The sequence below is a fragment of the Malaya genurostris genome, chromosome 2 (genome assembly GCF_030247185.1).
Source record: "Malaya genurostris strain Urasoe2022 chromosome 2, Malgen_1.1, whole genome shotgun sequence".
In the NCBI taxonomy this organism is placed as follows: domain Eukaryota; kingdom Metazoa; phylum Arthropoda; class Insecta; order Diptera; family Culicidae; genus Malaya; species Malaya genurostris.
Genome location: NC_080571.1, coordinates 50,931,759 through 50,947,720, shown reverse-complemented (window position 1 = coordinate 50,947,720; position 15,962 = coordinate 50,931,759). Strand labels below are relative to the sequence as shown.

The 15,962-nt window shown below is 37.4% G+C and overlaps 1 protein-coding gene across 2 annotated transcripts in view; it reads right to left on the bottom strand.

Moving 5' to 3' along the window:
- LOC131433047 (A disintegrin and metalloproteinase with thrombospondin motifs 7) overlaps positions 1-15,962 on the bottom strand; it is a 103,476-nt gene that overhangs the window by 67,672 nt on the left and 19,842 nt on the right. For both annotated transcript variants that reach the window (XM_058599778.1, XM_058599779.1), the window contains exon 3: positions 10,900-11,065. In XM_058599778.1, the coding sequence (XP_058455761.1) occupies positions 10,900-11,065 (166 nt within the window). The remainder of the gene's footprint in view (positions 1-10,899; positions 11,066-15,962) is intronic.

The window sequence follows — 15,962 nt, the reverse complement described above, 5'->3', positions numbered from 1 at the left end:
GGTGTTCAATCAATCACCCACTTCAAAAGCATGAACCCTTAAACCCGTTTGCAAACACCATTCTGCCCGAGGAACGGAATCGGAAATTTAACAATTGTTGGCTCCGTTTGTTGGTGGCGCTTGTCATACCGAAGGAATGTTCGTTATATGATAAATCTTTATTGGCCGTCCCTTTCTGTCGGTTCCAATTAGACTCCAAACACCACACGGATTCGAGACTCTGTGTGCAGTTACAGGCCGTCGTCTTACCAACTGGACACGGTACGGTACGACAAGGAAAACTCAATTTCTTCGCAGTCGTGATGTTTATAAATCCAAGTCACGACGAAGCCATCCCCGGCTAATTGACTGGTAATCGTGGTTTAGTGCATAATATTTTAATTAATCTCGGTGGCATTCAACATCGCCTGGACAGTCGACAGTCGGTTCCGCCGAGCAACTGTGGAATGTGGATTTTGTTCAGGAGTAGAATGGCGACGGTCGTCGCTTGTCTGAAATTCATGTCAAAGTTCATTTGACACTTGTTTGATTTATTCTAGCAAGAAAAAACATCTAAATTTATGGAAAATATATTTAATGAGCAAGTCAACTGCAATTCTAAATGCCATTGGCACTAGCGTCTTACTCGTCGGTTGTGATATTTTATTCTTGAAAAGATCATTCAATACATCCAAATCGAAGTCGTTTTGCCGAAAGCCATGTTTCCGAACGTTATTTCGCTGAATCATAAATTAATTTTATAACATGCTTCGGAAGTTTTTAACTGAAAGCTGTTTTGTCGAGTCGGTTTTTTTTCTACGCAAACCAATTCGTGCATTATTCTGGTTCCGGGTACACAGGAAAGGAGGGGAGCGGGTTATTTCGCCGAGAGTCGTTTCCCCGAATAGGTCATTTCGCTGAAAGGACATTTCGCCGATAAGATGATTTCGTCGAAAGTTGATTTTTCGACCTTTTAATTCCCATCGATAAGCCGAGCGAAAGCATTTTAGTAACAAAAAAAAATTTAGAGGGTTGTATTCAAGACACGACCGAGCACAGCAACATTAAAAATGGAACGTTTCTAGGGTCTTAATAATAAATACAAAAAAAATGATGATAATGATGATGATACACTAAACTAAAAACTTATTCAATTGACTAATTACAAACTTGCTCTAGTTTAAGCGCTTAGATTGTTAGCGAATAATAAAATTGACAATTAGATTCTTTCTTGATAATTGATTTTGATTTTGATCCCTTTCCACAAATTTTTACATTGTTAATTTTTTGAATAACTTCCTTTAACTAGAAGTCAATTACGATGAATTCAAAGTTACTTTGAAAGCTCAATTTTAGATACAAACAACCTAAAAATTTAAACCTAGGCAAATGAAAAGATTTTATTTTATGATAAATTTTTTCGAGAAACGTTGAAACTTATTAGTTTTATGAACAGTTAATCGACCCAAAGGAAGATTTTATTTATTTTAACGAAAAATGTTGTACCAGTAAATTCAGTAATAGTGTAATTTTATTAATCCTTCTTCAAAACCAACGATCATCTTCGGAATGTATCGGTAAATAATATGGCAACAATGCGAGGAAGAAAACACGTGAAACAGTCCGCATATAATATTAAGTTACTTACATTGATTTTTGCTTTGGCATATTAGGAATATATGGAATGGATACGCAACAAAATTCAGAAATTTTGTTCATATCGTAACTTGATGCTATTAACACATGAATGAACATTGCGTGTAGCCATCAAACGCTTATTGTTTTGAAGCAAATAATAATTTAACTGAAACTGGCCATTAACCGCAGGTAAACTTACCTTGAGCTTATCTTTGATATTATATGATATTGCATCTAATTGTGCTGTATATGTGAGCCTGTGGAACTCTTTTATACTACTAAACCGAGGAGGCAGCTTTTAGATAAGTTTCAGAATTTAATTTGGAATCTCTTGAAGTGTTTAATTCCCGGTGGGACAACAACTTGTTCAGTCACATATAATGGAAAAGAAGTATCTATGATTATCATCATAACACAACTTTATACTGAATCCATTTTCGCGCCACCGTATTGTTCGTATGGGAATGAAGACTTAAGTATGAAAACCGATCCGTTGACAAATTGAAACATTTTTAAGCTTTGGAATCATTTATATGAGGGAATTCCATTAGAAAATCATCGAGGACCAAGCACTGCAAATTAGATCCGAAAAATCCATCACCGATAATTCTAAATTGACCTGATAGATACCAGAGAACGAAAATAAAATACTCAATTCTAACCAATTTTTCAATGGTATGCAATTGAAATATTCCAATGAGGTTATCTCATAAGTTTAAGTTAAATGTTTCCCAATCGATTGGTTGTTGAATTATATAAATCCATCAACAAATGACAAAGCGTTCAAAATTATGACAGAAAAATGTTACGCAATTAGTTTTACATGTTTTAAATTGACACCCAGTCTCGGGGAACGAAGTGTAAAGCATTTTTAATGGCAAAATCGACCGAAAATTTGCTAAATACATGGGATATTTCAAAAGAATCGGTTACCACGCTGATTCGGCTCATCAATAGCTAGATGATATATAAGATACTCAAGGGAACACGGTGTGCCGCAGACAGCAGAAAACTGCACCAACACACAATGCAACAGCTACAATCCAGCGAGTGAACGCATATACAATTCAGTCATCGCCTCACTGGACAAGCTACTTGTTTCATTCACAGGCAAGCATCAACTAGGCAAAAAAATATTATGCAGCATATATTTATAGATTCTTCTTCATACTACGCAGAATGATGCGGTGCTTTTATGCATGACGCAAAGCCTCCTACCCCGTGTTTTGATGCGATGTATTATTACCGCATCGCGTTCACTCTAACAGGTTTACTTTGATCAAATGGAACATGCTCGCACGCGTGTCTTGACGCATTGCGTGATGCTTGCACTCTGACAGCAATCTTCGGGACCCGACTAAACCGGAAGTCACGATATTGGATTTAGGAACGACCCTAAACATTGTTTTCCTGCACCTATTCATGAAATTGGTTCGGAAAATACCCATATGGTAAAGCCCAAGAGATGTTTCAAAACTTAATTCCATTTTTTTTCGGAAGATGACACCATAAGAAAAGATATCAAGCATACCGCGCTTGGCCTCCTATACTTCTATACTTAATCTCCTGATCACTTAAATTTTTTTTATTACACACTTTACAATTCATTTTTTTATTAACTATTCCCAGCAATAATTTATAATATATAAATTTACGATCTACGAAAAACATTCAATCTTCTTTATCTTTTAGACTTTAGTATTCCAGAACATGACCAACATTCATCATTATTAGGATAGTTAGCTTGAATAAACTGACATCTTTGCCCTTAAAAATGTTCCTCTAAGATGTCAATATTCAAATATAGAGGAATCTACAGAAAGTCAAATCAACAGTACCATCCACTTTGAAAAAATCTACATTCAAGATTCCAAAGAGTCAAAGAGTTCACAACAAACACAGTAAGCCACGAACAACACATTTGAAACCGATTTCTCCGGTGTTCAATCAATCACCCACTTCAAAAGCATGAACCCTTAAACCCGTTTGCAAACACCATTCTGCCCGAGGAACGGAATCGGAAATTTAACAATTGTTGGCTCCGTTTGTTGGTGGCGCTTGTCATACCGAAGGAATGTTCGTTATATGATAAATCTTTATTGGCCGTCCCTTTCTGTCGGTTCCAATTAGACTCCAAACACCACACGGATTCGAGACTCTGTGTGCAGTTACAGGCCGTCGTCTTACCAACTGGACACGGTACGGTACGACAAGGAAAACTCAATTTCTTCGCAGTCGTGATGTTTATAAATCCAAGTCACGACGAAGCCATCCCCGGCTAATTGACTGGTAATCGTGGTTTAGTGCATAATATTTTAATTAATCTCGGTGGCATTCAACATCGCCTGGACAGTCGACAGTCGGTTCCGCCGAGCAACTGTGGAATGTGGATTTTGTTCAGGAGTAGAATGGCGACGGTCGTCGCTTGTCTGAAATTCATGTCAAAGTTCATTTGACACTTGTTTGATTTATTCTAGCAAGAAAAAACATCTAAATTTATGGAAAATATATTTAATGAGCAAGTCAACTGCAATTCTAAATGCCATTGGCACTAGCGTCTTACTCGTCGGTTGTGATATTTTATTCTTGAAAAGATCATTCAATACATCCAAATCGAAGTCGTTTTGCCGAAAGCCATGTTTCCGAACGTTATTTCGCTGAATCATAAATTAATTTTATAACATGCTTCGGAAGTTTTTAACTGAAAGCTGTTTTGTCGAGTCGGTTTTTTTTCTACGCAAACCAATTCGTGCATTATTCTGGTTCCGGGTACACAGGAAAGGAGGGGAGCGGGTTATTTCGCCGAGAGTCGTTTCCCCGAATAGGTCATTTCGCTGAAAGGACATTTCGCCGATAAGATGATTTCGTCGAAAGTTGATTTTTCGACCTTTTAATTCCCATCGATAAGCCGAGCGAAAGCATTTTAGTAACAAAAAAAAATTTAGAGGGTTGTATTCAAGACACGACCGAGCACAGCAACATTAAAAATGGAACGTTTCTAGGGTCTTAATAATAAATACAAAAAAAATGATGATAATGATGATGATACACTAAACTAAAAACTTATTCAATTGACTAATTACAAACTTGCTCTAGTTTAAGCGCTTAGATTGTTAGCGAATAATAAAATTGACAATTAGATTCTTTCTTGATAATTGATTTTGATTTTGATCCCTTTCCACAAATTTTTACATTGTTAATTTTTTGAATAACTTCCTTTAACTAGAAGTCAATTACGATGAATTCAAAGTTACTTTGAAAGCTCAATTTTAGATACAAACAACCTAAAAATTTAAACCTAGGCAAATGAAAAGATTTTATTTTATGATAAATTTTTTCGAGAAACGTTGAAACTTATTAGTTTTATGAACAGTTAATCGACCCAAAGGAAGATTTTATTTATTTTAACGAAAAATGTTGTACCAGTAAATTCAGTAATAGTGTAATTTTATTAATCCTTCTTCAAAACCAACGATCATCTTCGGAATGTATCGGTAAATAATATGGCAACAATGCGAGGAAGAAAACACGTGAAACAGTCCGCATATAATATTAAGTTACTTACATTGATTTTTGCTTTGGCATATTAGGAATATATGGAATGGATACGCAACAAAATTCAGAAATTTTGTTCATATCGTAACTTGATGCTATTAACACATGAATGAACATTGCGTGTAGCCATCAAACGCTTATTGTTTTGAAGCAAATAATAATTTAACTGAAACTGGCCATTAACCGCAGGTAAACTTACCTTGAGCTTATCTTTGATATTATATGATATTGCATCTAATTGTGCTGTATATGTGAGCCTGTGGAACTCTTTTATACTACTAAACCGAGGAGGCAGCTTTTAGATAAGTTTCAGAATTTAATTTGGAATCTCTTGAAGTGTTTAATTCCCGGTGGGACAACAACTTGTTCAGTCACATATAATGGAAAAGAAGTATCTATGATTATCATCATAACACAACTTTATACTGAATCCATTTTCGCGCCACCGTATTGTTCGTATGGGAATGAAGACTTAAGTATGAAAACCGATCCGTTGACAAATTGAAACATTTTTAAGCTTTGGAATCATTTATATGAGGGAATTCCATTAGAAAATCATCGAGGACCAAGCACTGCAAATTAGATCCGAAAAATCCATCACCGATAATTCTAAATTGACCTGATAGATACCAGAGAACGAAAATAAAATACTCAATTCTAACCAATTTTTCAATGGTATGCAATTGAAATATTCCAATGAGGTTATCTCATAAGTTTAAGTTAAATGTTTCCCAATCGATTGGTTGTTGAATTATATAAATCCATCAACAAATGACAAAGCGTTCAAAATTATGACAGAAAAATGTTACGCAATTAGTTTTACATGTTTTAAATTGACACCCAGTCTCGGGGAACGAAGTGTAAAGCATTTTTAATGGCAAAATCGACCGAAAATTTGCTAAATACATGGGATATTTCAAAAGAATCGGTTACCACGCTGATTCGGCTCATCAATAGCTAGATGATATATAAGATACTCAAGGGAACACGGTGTGCCGCAGACAGCAGAAAACTGCACCAACACACAATGCAACAGCTACAATCCAGCGAGTGAACGCATATACAATTCAGTCATCGCCTCACTGGACAAGCTACTTGTTTCATTCACAGGCAAGCATCAACTAGGCAAAAAAATATTATGCAGCATATATTTATAGATTCTTCTTCATACTACGCAGAATGATGCGGTGCTTTTATGCATGACGCAAAGCCTCCTACCCCGTGTTTTGATGCGATGTATTATTACCGCATCGCGTTCACTCTAACAGGTTTACTTTGATCAAATGGAACATGCTCGCACGCGTGTCTTGACGCATTGCGTGATGCTTGCACTCTGACAGCAATCTTCGGGAGCTGTCAAAGTGTGAGCGTCACGCGAAGCGTCACGACGCGCGTACGAGCTAGTTACATTTGATCAAAGCAAATCTGTCAGAGTGAACATAATGAGATAATAGTACATCAGATTGAATCCGTGCTCACTTTGAGATCAATCTTAGGTTGCTGTCAGAGTGAGCGCGGAAAGCGAAGCGGTTCAAAGCGATGTATTGTTATCGCATCGCAAGAAAAAGAATTTCGATTTCAGAAATCCCAAAAAAAAAAATCCCAGAGAGTCGAAAAATTTTCTTTCCCAGAGAGTCAAAAGGTATAGGCGCTGCTACGAAAGAAGAAAAAACAACACCGCCTCTACGAACGAAAAGCACAGCGTGCTGCATTCGATTCCATTCACGCGATAAAGAAAACGAAAACCAATAGCAACGATTTGCGGAGACGCGTCACAATAGATTGAAGTGTATTTGGAAAGACATGTGTCGGATTTCCATGCTTCGTGTTGTATAGGAAAAATTTGCAACCGGTATATTTATAATGATAATAGTAATAATAAAAATACAGGTTTACTTTGATCAAATATAACTAGCTCGCACGCGTGTTTCGACGCTTCGTCTGACGCTTGCTCTCTGTAGCCACAGAATAATCTCAACTAATTTTCTAACAGATTGTCAGTTGAGTGTTTTGATATTCGTTACCGTTTCTGTGAAAATCAGATTTGAAGCGTGAAAATAGCCCTCTAAATCATCCTAAAACACACTGGCCTTCGTCTATCTTTGGAAAACTCTTTTTTACTTCTGTCCGAAATTTTCAGTTACTCTTATTTTCTCGATTGCTTTGATCAATATCAATACGATGTTACATATATACTTTCCACTTCAAGGATACACTTTTTTTTAAAGTGAATTTAAGTGGTGACTATACATTTTTCTGATAGTGTTTCGATCATACTACGTCGATTTTTTCACGCAGCCCACCTGGGTTCGATTCCCATCCCCGCGCATAGTGTTAAAACATTTTTCTGGTCCGAAAAAACGAATGTATTTAGAATTAAAACCTCTATAATCGGAACAAAAATAAATTTTCTATCTCGTAATTTAAGGTAGCGCTACACCGTGGTCAGATCGGAGCGAGACAATTCAATGCTTTCTCTTGCTTTGTCGCCGAAATTGCTGATTTCTCCAATAATCACCCGATTCACGAAAAATCAAAAACATACGATTGTAGATAAAAGATTTTACTATGCATTTGGCGAAAAATATCAGTTAGAAAGCATTTCTTTCGCGAGATTTCGTGCGAGTTTTGTTAAATATTTTGTTTTCTTGTGTGTTGATATTGTGAGTGTGCGAAAGAATGAGGAAAAACTCATTTATTTTTACAACTCGCACGAAATCTTTCAAAAAAAAAAACGTTTATCAGGCACAATTTATATACGAATCGATAGAAAAATTAATTATCTAGAATCGTCTGTTCTTGGAATGTTCGTTTTCTTTTAGGTAAAGTGCGTGAAACTCCGGGATGGGCAACGAACTTCACCTGACCACGGCGAAGCGCTACCTTAAGCAAAACAAATTTTGTAACTCACTTCCAGTCGGATAAATGACAACGTTAATAATTCTCCTGAAGACATGAAAGCTCCACTATGCACCAATGAGCCGAAGTCTAAACGAGAAGAAAATGTAAAGAAATATGTAATTTTCGCACAAACCGGTTTCCTTGTAACCAAAGCCCTAAAATCTGATTTTTTTCTTGAAAATAACTAGTTCCAGGACAAACGTCTTTATGAACAAATTTATTGCTATTGATCTATGAAGAGTATGTTTTCATAGTGTTCGAACATTTTTTAAATAAAACATACAAATATGTACATTTTGGCCCAAAATTTAGCTTAATTTGAAAGATCAATTCATGACAACTAGTTTTGCCTTTCTCATATAGAATAGATTGTTTGAAGAAATCGACTTTCTGGGACATAAGATGTTAAACATCGAAAAGGTTTTCGTCGAAACGTATAGGCGCTGGCACAGCTAATAAAAATCATTTTCATTTACTCAAAATAGACGAAAATGACGAGAAATCAATGTCACTCTCAGCTTCGCTTGCAAACTATGAGAACGAAATCCATGTTCAGTCAATGACATAAGCAGTACAGTAGTTTCAAAATTGTGTTCTTTCTTTCATTTGATAGAAAAAGATAGAAAAAGGTTTCACACTGACTTTTACCTGTTAGTGCTCGAATTTGTAGTAGTTTATGGTTCTGGGATGTAGTTACTTCGGTTTGTCATGTTTTTAGTAACTCTTTATAGTCAAGCGTCACAGATTTCCAATATATCGATGAAAGAATGAGAATTTAAATTCTGCTGATGCTCCTTGCAGACGTTAGTTTGGTTTTGTCTTGTCATAGAGGAATAAGTGCTTCCTCTCTCATCGTTTGTTCTGGTGTCGGTCATTTACGAATGAGACAGTAAAACATTGAAAATGAGACTGTTGGAATGGTTTCTTTCATTGAGAATGCGTGACAATTTTAGGCTCTGGGCGCTGGTACGAAAGAAGAAAACACAATACCGTCTCTACGAACGAAGCACACAGCGTGCTGCGTTCCATTTCATACACGCGATAAAAAAAAAACGAAAACCGAAACCGACGATTTACGGATGCGCGTCACAATAGATTTAAGTTTATTTGAAAAGACATGTGTCGGATTTCCATGCTTCGTGATGTATAGGAAATTTTTGCAGCCGGTATAATTATAATGATAATAGTAATAATTAAAATCCAATCACAAAGCGTACCCCATTCTCGATTGTGGCATCATTACGCATAGTTTTAGCACGATACGATGGCTTAAGGTCCAATGAAGTGCAATCCGTGTGAAATTTATCTATCACTCCACACGAATGGGACATTCAGTGAGCCGTTCACGAACATGCGTTGCAGGAATTTTTATTTTGTTTCGATTATAGAAGTTTTAACCTTAACGTCATTCACCTCTTCGGACCAGAAAAAATTTCTGATCCTGTGTGCGGAGTTGGTAATCGAACCCAGGCAGGCTGCGGGAAAGGCATCGACTTACCCATCGCGCTATACCCGTCCCCTGTTTCAGAAATTGAAATTTTATAATGAAAGCGTTGTTCTACGATAAACCTTTCCATGATGAATTGTCAAAGATTACTGAACAAAATACCAGAAGTGACTTTGCATCAGAAGCATCCTTTAGATTCATATACTTGTAATACTTGTAATATACAATCCTTTTTATCAAAACCCTCAAGAACTGCAAATGCTTACCAAACATCATCTCACCCATTATCACACCATCCTCGCGAAACGAATGGTTTGCCTTACTGAAGATGTGTGCAAAGTTTAAAATTGAAGCTAGTCGATCCTTTTATTTTAGTAGCTTATACATTGTTAATTTCTGAATCTGCTCTTCATTAATTTTAATTATTCTTATCACTATAATATATATATTTTTTGTATTCGGCTTTAACTATTTTAGTCGTTCGTCGGTTTTTCAAATTATTTGCTATTACCGAGACGGTGCGCATTCACGAAAAGTACTGGTTCCAATTATAAGAATTATAGCTTCATTGTATAACCAGTGTTTTCGAAGTGACAAAAAACTTGTTGGAACTTGTCATGAAAAACTTGTTGGGTTGTCATAAAACAACCAGAAAAAGTCTGATTGCAGAGTACCCATAAATCTTCTTACGCTGGTACATTAATAACTCGTGAGAACGGGGTACCATCAATCCAGTTCCTCCCTCGATTGGATTGTAAAACATCCCCGGCGACAACAGATCGTGAGAATGTCACTGCAGCAACCAACTACATTGATTGATTCGATTCCGTCTCGGTTTTTCTCGAGCTGGCTGTTGCAAACTATTGGATTGAGTTGCTGCTGTCGATCGATTCTGCTCATCGTTTTATCTTGCGGTGATACGAGTCTTTAATCAAGATCTCACGATTTTTGAAATTGATTGCGTGTTTGCGGTCCGGTCTGTATGGTTTTGCCCCTTTACCGTTCATTGGCAGAGCGAAAAGTGTTCAATGAAGCGTATCAGCGTTGGAAATAAAAAAGTCATATGACGCTCGGGGGGAACCCACAAAACAGCAGTGTTGCCAGTGTTGGGACCGGCAGTGAGGAGCAGTGAAGCGGAACCGACCGGTGTCAGCGATCGTGATGATTTCAAACGTCATCAGCATAATATGATCAATTACCTATGAAATTACAATAATAGGGCGGATAATGATTGCCATTAAACGACTGCCGGTTGCACGTCGGCAACTCAATAGACTCCGCCCGCTAACCTCAGTGGGTGATTAATTGGCTCTCGTAATACATAGTACTGTAAGTGTACTACACCTACTACTGACAATGCAAAGGAAACTTCCACTCACCAATCCGTTGCAGGCGGACAACGCTACACGGGACTGTTCGTGACCTCGGATGTGTCCTTGGTAGTGACAGCTGTGGATGTGCTTCTTGGGACGTGATCGGATCCGTAGATCTCGCCGATGTCGTTCCACTACCATTAATGGCGCTACGAACGATTCCGTCGACGGCCTGTCGGGAGAAAGGAAAAGAAGAAGAAGGAAAAAAAAGAGAAGTCAGTCAGATCGAGAGATCTTGGAATATTAACAGGGAGGAAATCTTTTCCAGTCGGGCGATAGAACGCACAGAAATCTCGCACCGGGTGAGTGATTTGCGCGCCAGGCGCTTCGGCGGGCTCCAACTGGACGGACGGTTGTCTGGCCCCGGGATTGCACAGTTGGATTTAATTTTCGTTTCATTGTCTTTTTATGGAAAATTAAATTCATCTCGTATAGGGGCATTTACACGACACGGGATGGACTGACTGACTGACTGAGTGAGTAAGCAGTCGGCCACGAGCATGAGCGTAAGACACCGCGAAGCATGAGCGAAAGCGAACGTGGAAAATAACTCGTTTTCAGAGAATAGAGATCGCCAAGTTTTGCCCTGAAGTCGGCGGTCTGCCTGTGGTGTGGCGCTTGCACGATGCTCGCCTGCCGTCGACGTGAGATGACCGACGGGTTCAAGATTTAGCGCCGCGGCTAGGTTAGCCTGCGCCCCGTGGCGACGACCTGGCGTGTGTCTGATGGGCAATTTGAGGGCTCAACGGGTTGCAAATGTTATACTTTTCGGTTCTTTCGTTTGATTGTTGGTTGTTTTGTTTAATATACGAGTGCTACACAGAGAATAACATTTGTCAGTTTGATATGTTCAATTGCGGCTGTTTCTATAGATATTATTCATTTAGTTTCATTTTTGTCATAACGTACACTATTGTTATTCCGGCTGAAAACAATTCAATGTTTCTTTAAAATATATAGAGAGGTTTTCAAAATTTGCCGACTTGTTTTCTATTAAAATTAATAGTATACTTTTGGAAACGTTTCATATCAAATTCCCGGAATGATCAGTAGTTTGATGTCATCGTTTCAATATGTTGCATCACAAAAATGTGTGTGCCTTATGATCAAAAAAGAACCAAAATTTTCATTTTAAAATTCCCGCGCTTGTTCAATCGGTAAACTTTTATTTTCTCAACGTTGGCAGCACTTTTATACACATTCTGTCAAATTTTGACGCATATCGTACGATTAGTTTTTGTTTGGCGTCTATACAAAGAAGTTGAAAAATTTTCGTGTGGCGATTTTTATAATGGATGAAAATTTAGAACAACGGCTCGCCTTCGAAGCGCCATTCGGTCGATTGTTGTGCGGTTTCGATGTCATATTCATAGATCCACACCTCATCACCAGTTATGATGCATTCGATGAATGTGGGGTCACTATCTGCGTTGGAAATCATCTCTTTGGCCACATCAACACGACGCTGATTTTGAATGAAATTCAGCTTTTTTGGCACCAGCCGAGAAGCGACGCGTTTCAAACCCAAAACATCAGTTAAAATGTGTCCGGTTGATCCATAAGAGATGCCCAACAACGCAGCAATCTCTCTAATCGGTACAGAACGACTTTGCAACACGATTTGCTTCGCCAATTCAATGTTTTCTTCAGTAACAGATGTTGTTGGGCGGCAGGGATCTCATCATGATCCAAGCTTGTACGACCACCTTCGAAGCGTTTATACCACTCGTATGCCTGTGTTTTTCCTAGACACGATTTACCAAAGGCCTTTTCTAATATTTTCAACGTTTCGGAACACTTAAATCCATTTGCAACACAAAATTTGATGCACGCACGTTGTTCTAAATTTTCATCCATTATAAAAATCGCCACACGAAAATTTTTCAACTTCTTTGTATAGACGCCAAACAAAAACTAATCGTACGATATGCGTCAAAATTTGACAGAATGTGTATAAAAGTGCTGCCAACGTTGAGAGAATAAAAGTTTACCGATTGGACAAACGCAGGAATTTTAAAATGAAAATTCCGGTTCTATTTTGATCATAAAGTATCCCTCTTATTGATTAAACATTCCTTCAGTTTATACTAATGAAATTGTCGCTTGTCAAATAAACGTTAAAGAAAAGGTTCAATTTTTTTAATTATTAACTAGGTACAAGAGCATACTTCGAGCCAAGAAACTGTTGGAGACATTTTGTAGAGGATTTGTCTAGAGATTTGTCTCCCAAACATTTCTGGTCGAATGCCCATTTTGAATATATTATTCGTTCTACTGTCCACCAAGTAGAAAAGCAATTATTAAAATTCTCCGGCAATCGAATCATTATTTTACAATAAACTCAAGATTAAAATATAATAACAAAAAGGCGGGTGGGTAATGTCAGAGACATAACTGGTTGTCGTGAATACGAAAACAACTGACATGTTCCTTAACACTTCCGAATATCAATTAGTTGATCAATTGTATGAATTATGCAAGCATTCCCCTTTTCCACATTTTTCGCAAAAACAAAGAAGGCTTCACTTGATCTCGATTACTGTGAATTTCACACAGCGAAAAGTGCAAAAATCTAGATCTAGTTCTAGATTTGCACTAAACTGAGGATATTTCCTTTCGATTTGCGAACAACAAATCCTAATAGTTCTTCAGAAAACTTTTAGAGCCATTAGAACGGCTGATTTTTTATAATGCTCTCCAACGTTGCTTTTTCATTCATCGAAATTACTGGCAGCTGTGACGTAATCGCTCTTGTCGGAAGCGAAACTAGCTGTGCAGGCGACACAAAACACATCTGCTCGCAGTGACGATAGAATCCAAACTGATTCAATTTTTGTTAAGAGATTTCCTTTTATGTGATTTCGTTTGTAGCTTTTTCACTAATGGGCTGTCCTAACGGCTATAAAAATAGCCGCGTATAGAATTTTAATGTTGATTATTTCATTTCAGATTTGCATAATTTATTGAAAGAAACTATCAATATGCTGTAGGGATTCGTTTCTAGCATTCAGAAGGACCAAATTGAGGAACTCACTACGATATTCACCACTTTTCGGAACATTTTTCTTGAACGATTTGTTGTACAGCAGCAGCTATTTTCTTCTCTTCCTCAGAACGCGTTCTGATTGGCTGGTGTTGACATGGGTCAAATGAGATAGGTTTTTCAATAGTGTACTATTGAAATACTTCAATGCTTTTGTTATACACGTTTAAGTTGAAAAATTTCGATTATATTGGTAGTTAGATTATATAAATCCTTCCACAGATCACTGAGCTATGAGCTTTCAAAATACGAGAAAGGCAAACGCGCCATATGAATTATCCTCTTTGATACTCGTTTATACCAAACATTTCAGAAAAGTTTAATTTTGAACTATTTGAGATTATGTCACACAACTGAAAATTTTATCATAAAATTGTGATCATATTTCCGATGGCATGTAGCAAAAATTATGTTGATTCGTTAGATACAACAAGAGATATTCACGATCAAAAACTTATCACTCTCTCAGAGGGTAAATTTTGAAAAGGCACCCCATAGTAAAGTAAGTCGTATTCACGACAAAATTAAGTTTTGAAGATAAAGATGTGAATGATTGTCTGTGCTTTTGTTAGTTTTTGGTTCTATGATTGTTAGGAAAACTCACAAGTCCTCTCACTCAATTAATAATTAGGCGATACCTAGATCTGTATTCTGATCCTGAGCACTGGATCTGATTATCGAACAAGATTTCTGAATCAGAATACTGAATCTGAAGCTGGATTCTGGATTTAGATTCTTTATCCAGATATGGAAGAACTTGAAGCAGAATTCAGTACTTGGATTCGGAACATGGATTATGGACATTGATCTTGGACCGAGATTGTGAACCTGAACTGCTGACAGAGACCTTAACCTAGATTCTGAGTCTGAACCTGAATTCGAAACATGGGTTTAGAATTGGATCTTGGAACTTTTGACAGAGTTTCTGAAACCAAACTTTGAACCTAGACTGTGGACGTGAGTTCAGTGTCTGGATTTTTGACCAGTATTTTGCCCTTGGACTGTGAATTTGAACTGGATTCTGGACCTGAGTTCTCTAGGATTTCTCAATTCTAAACTTAAACCAGACTTATTGACAGAGTTTCTAAACCTAGATCAGGATTCTGAAACACTGAATCTAGACATGCATTTTTAGCCAGTATTCTGACAGAAAAGTTCTGAACCTGAAGGAGAAATCTGCACTTGGATTCTCTGGTTATTTGACATGCACCAGAATCATGAACCCGGAAATTGATCCTGATTTTGGATTCTGCACCTGAACCTGGATTCAGGAACAGAACTTTGGGTTTGGATTCTAGGTCCAAATTTTGTAACCTGATTGAGGACTTTAATTCTGGATCTGAGTTCTGTACCTGCATTCTGGATAAAGATTCTGACCTTAGATCTGTATTCTGACCCTGAGCCAGTATTCTCTGCTTGGATTCAGAACCTGGACCTGAATGGAGTAACTTGACCTAACCTCTGAATATGAATTTGAGATCAGAGTGCAGAATCTGAATTCTGAGCCTAAATTCGGGACTTGGATTCTGGACCAAAATTCTTGATAGAGTTTTTACCTAAACCTAAACTCTGGGAAATAATTCTCAACCTGGACTTCCAGAATCCTGATCCCGGATTTGGATTCAGGACCGGAACTGCTAACAGAGTTTTGGAAACTGAAACTAGATCCTAAACCTTGACTCTTCATCTGAATTCTGGACCTAGTTTTAGAACATGGATTTGGATTCCTGTGCGGAAATTGGGTCAGAATTTTGAACAAGATTTTGGGTTCGGGTTCTGAAAATTCAACAGAGATCCGAGGCATTAATCTTAATCATGAATGCGGACCTGGATTCTAATTCTGTATTTTGAATCTGTACCTAAATTTCCGTTCTGTATTTTGTATGGATCAAATGTGAAAAAATAATTTGAATTTCAAATGAAACATACTATTTACACTCATTCTTATTTGACTAATTTCTGGCCGTAACACCACTTAGGCATTCATTTTCTCACTTTCATTTTATTACTCATACATCTCACAAGA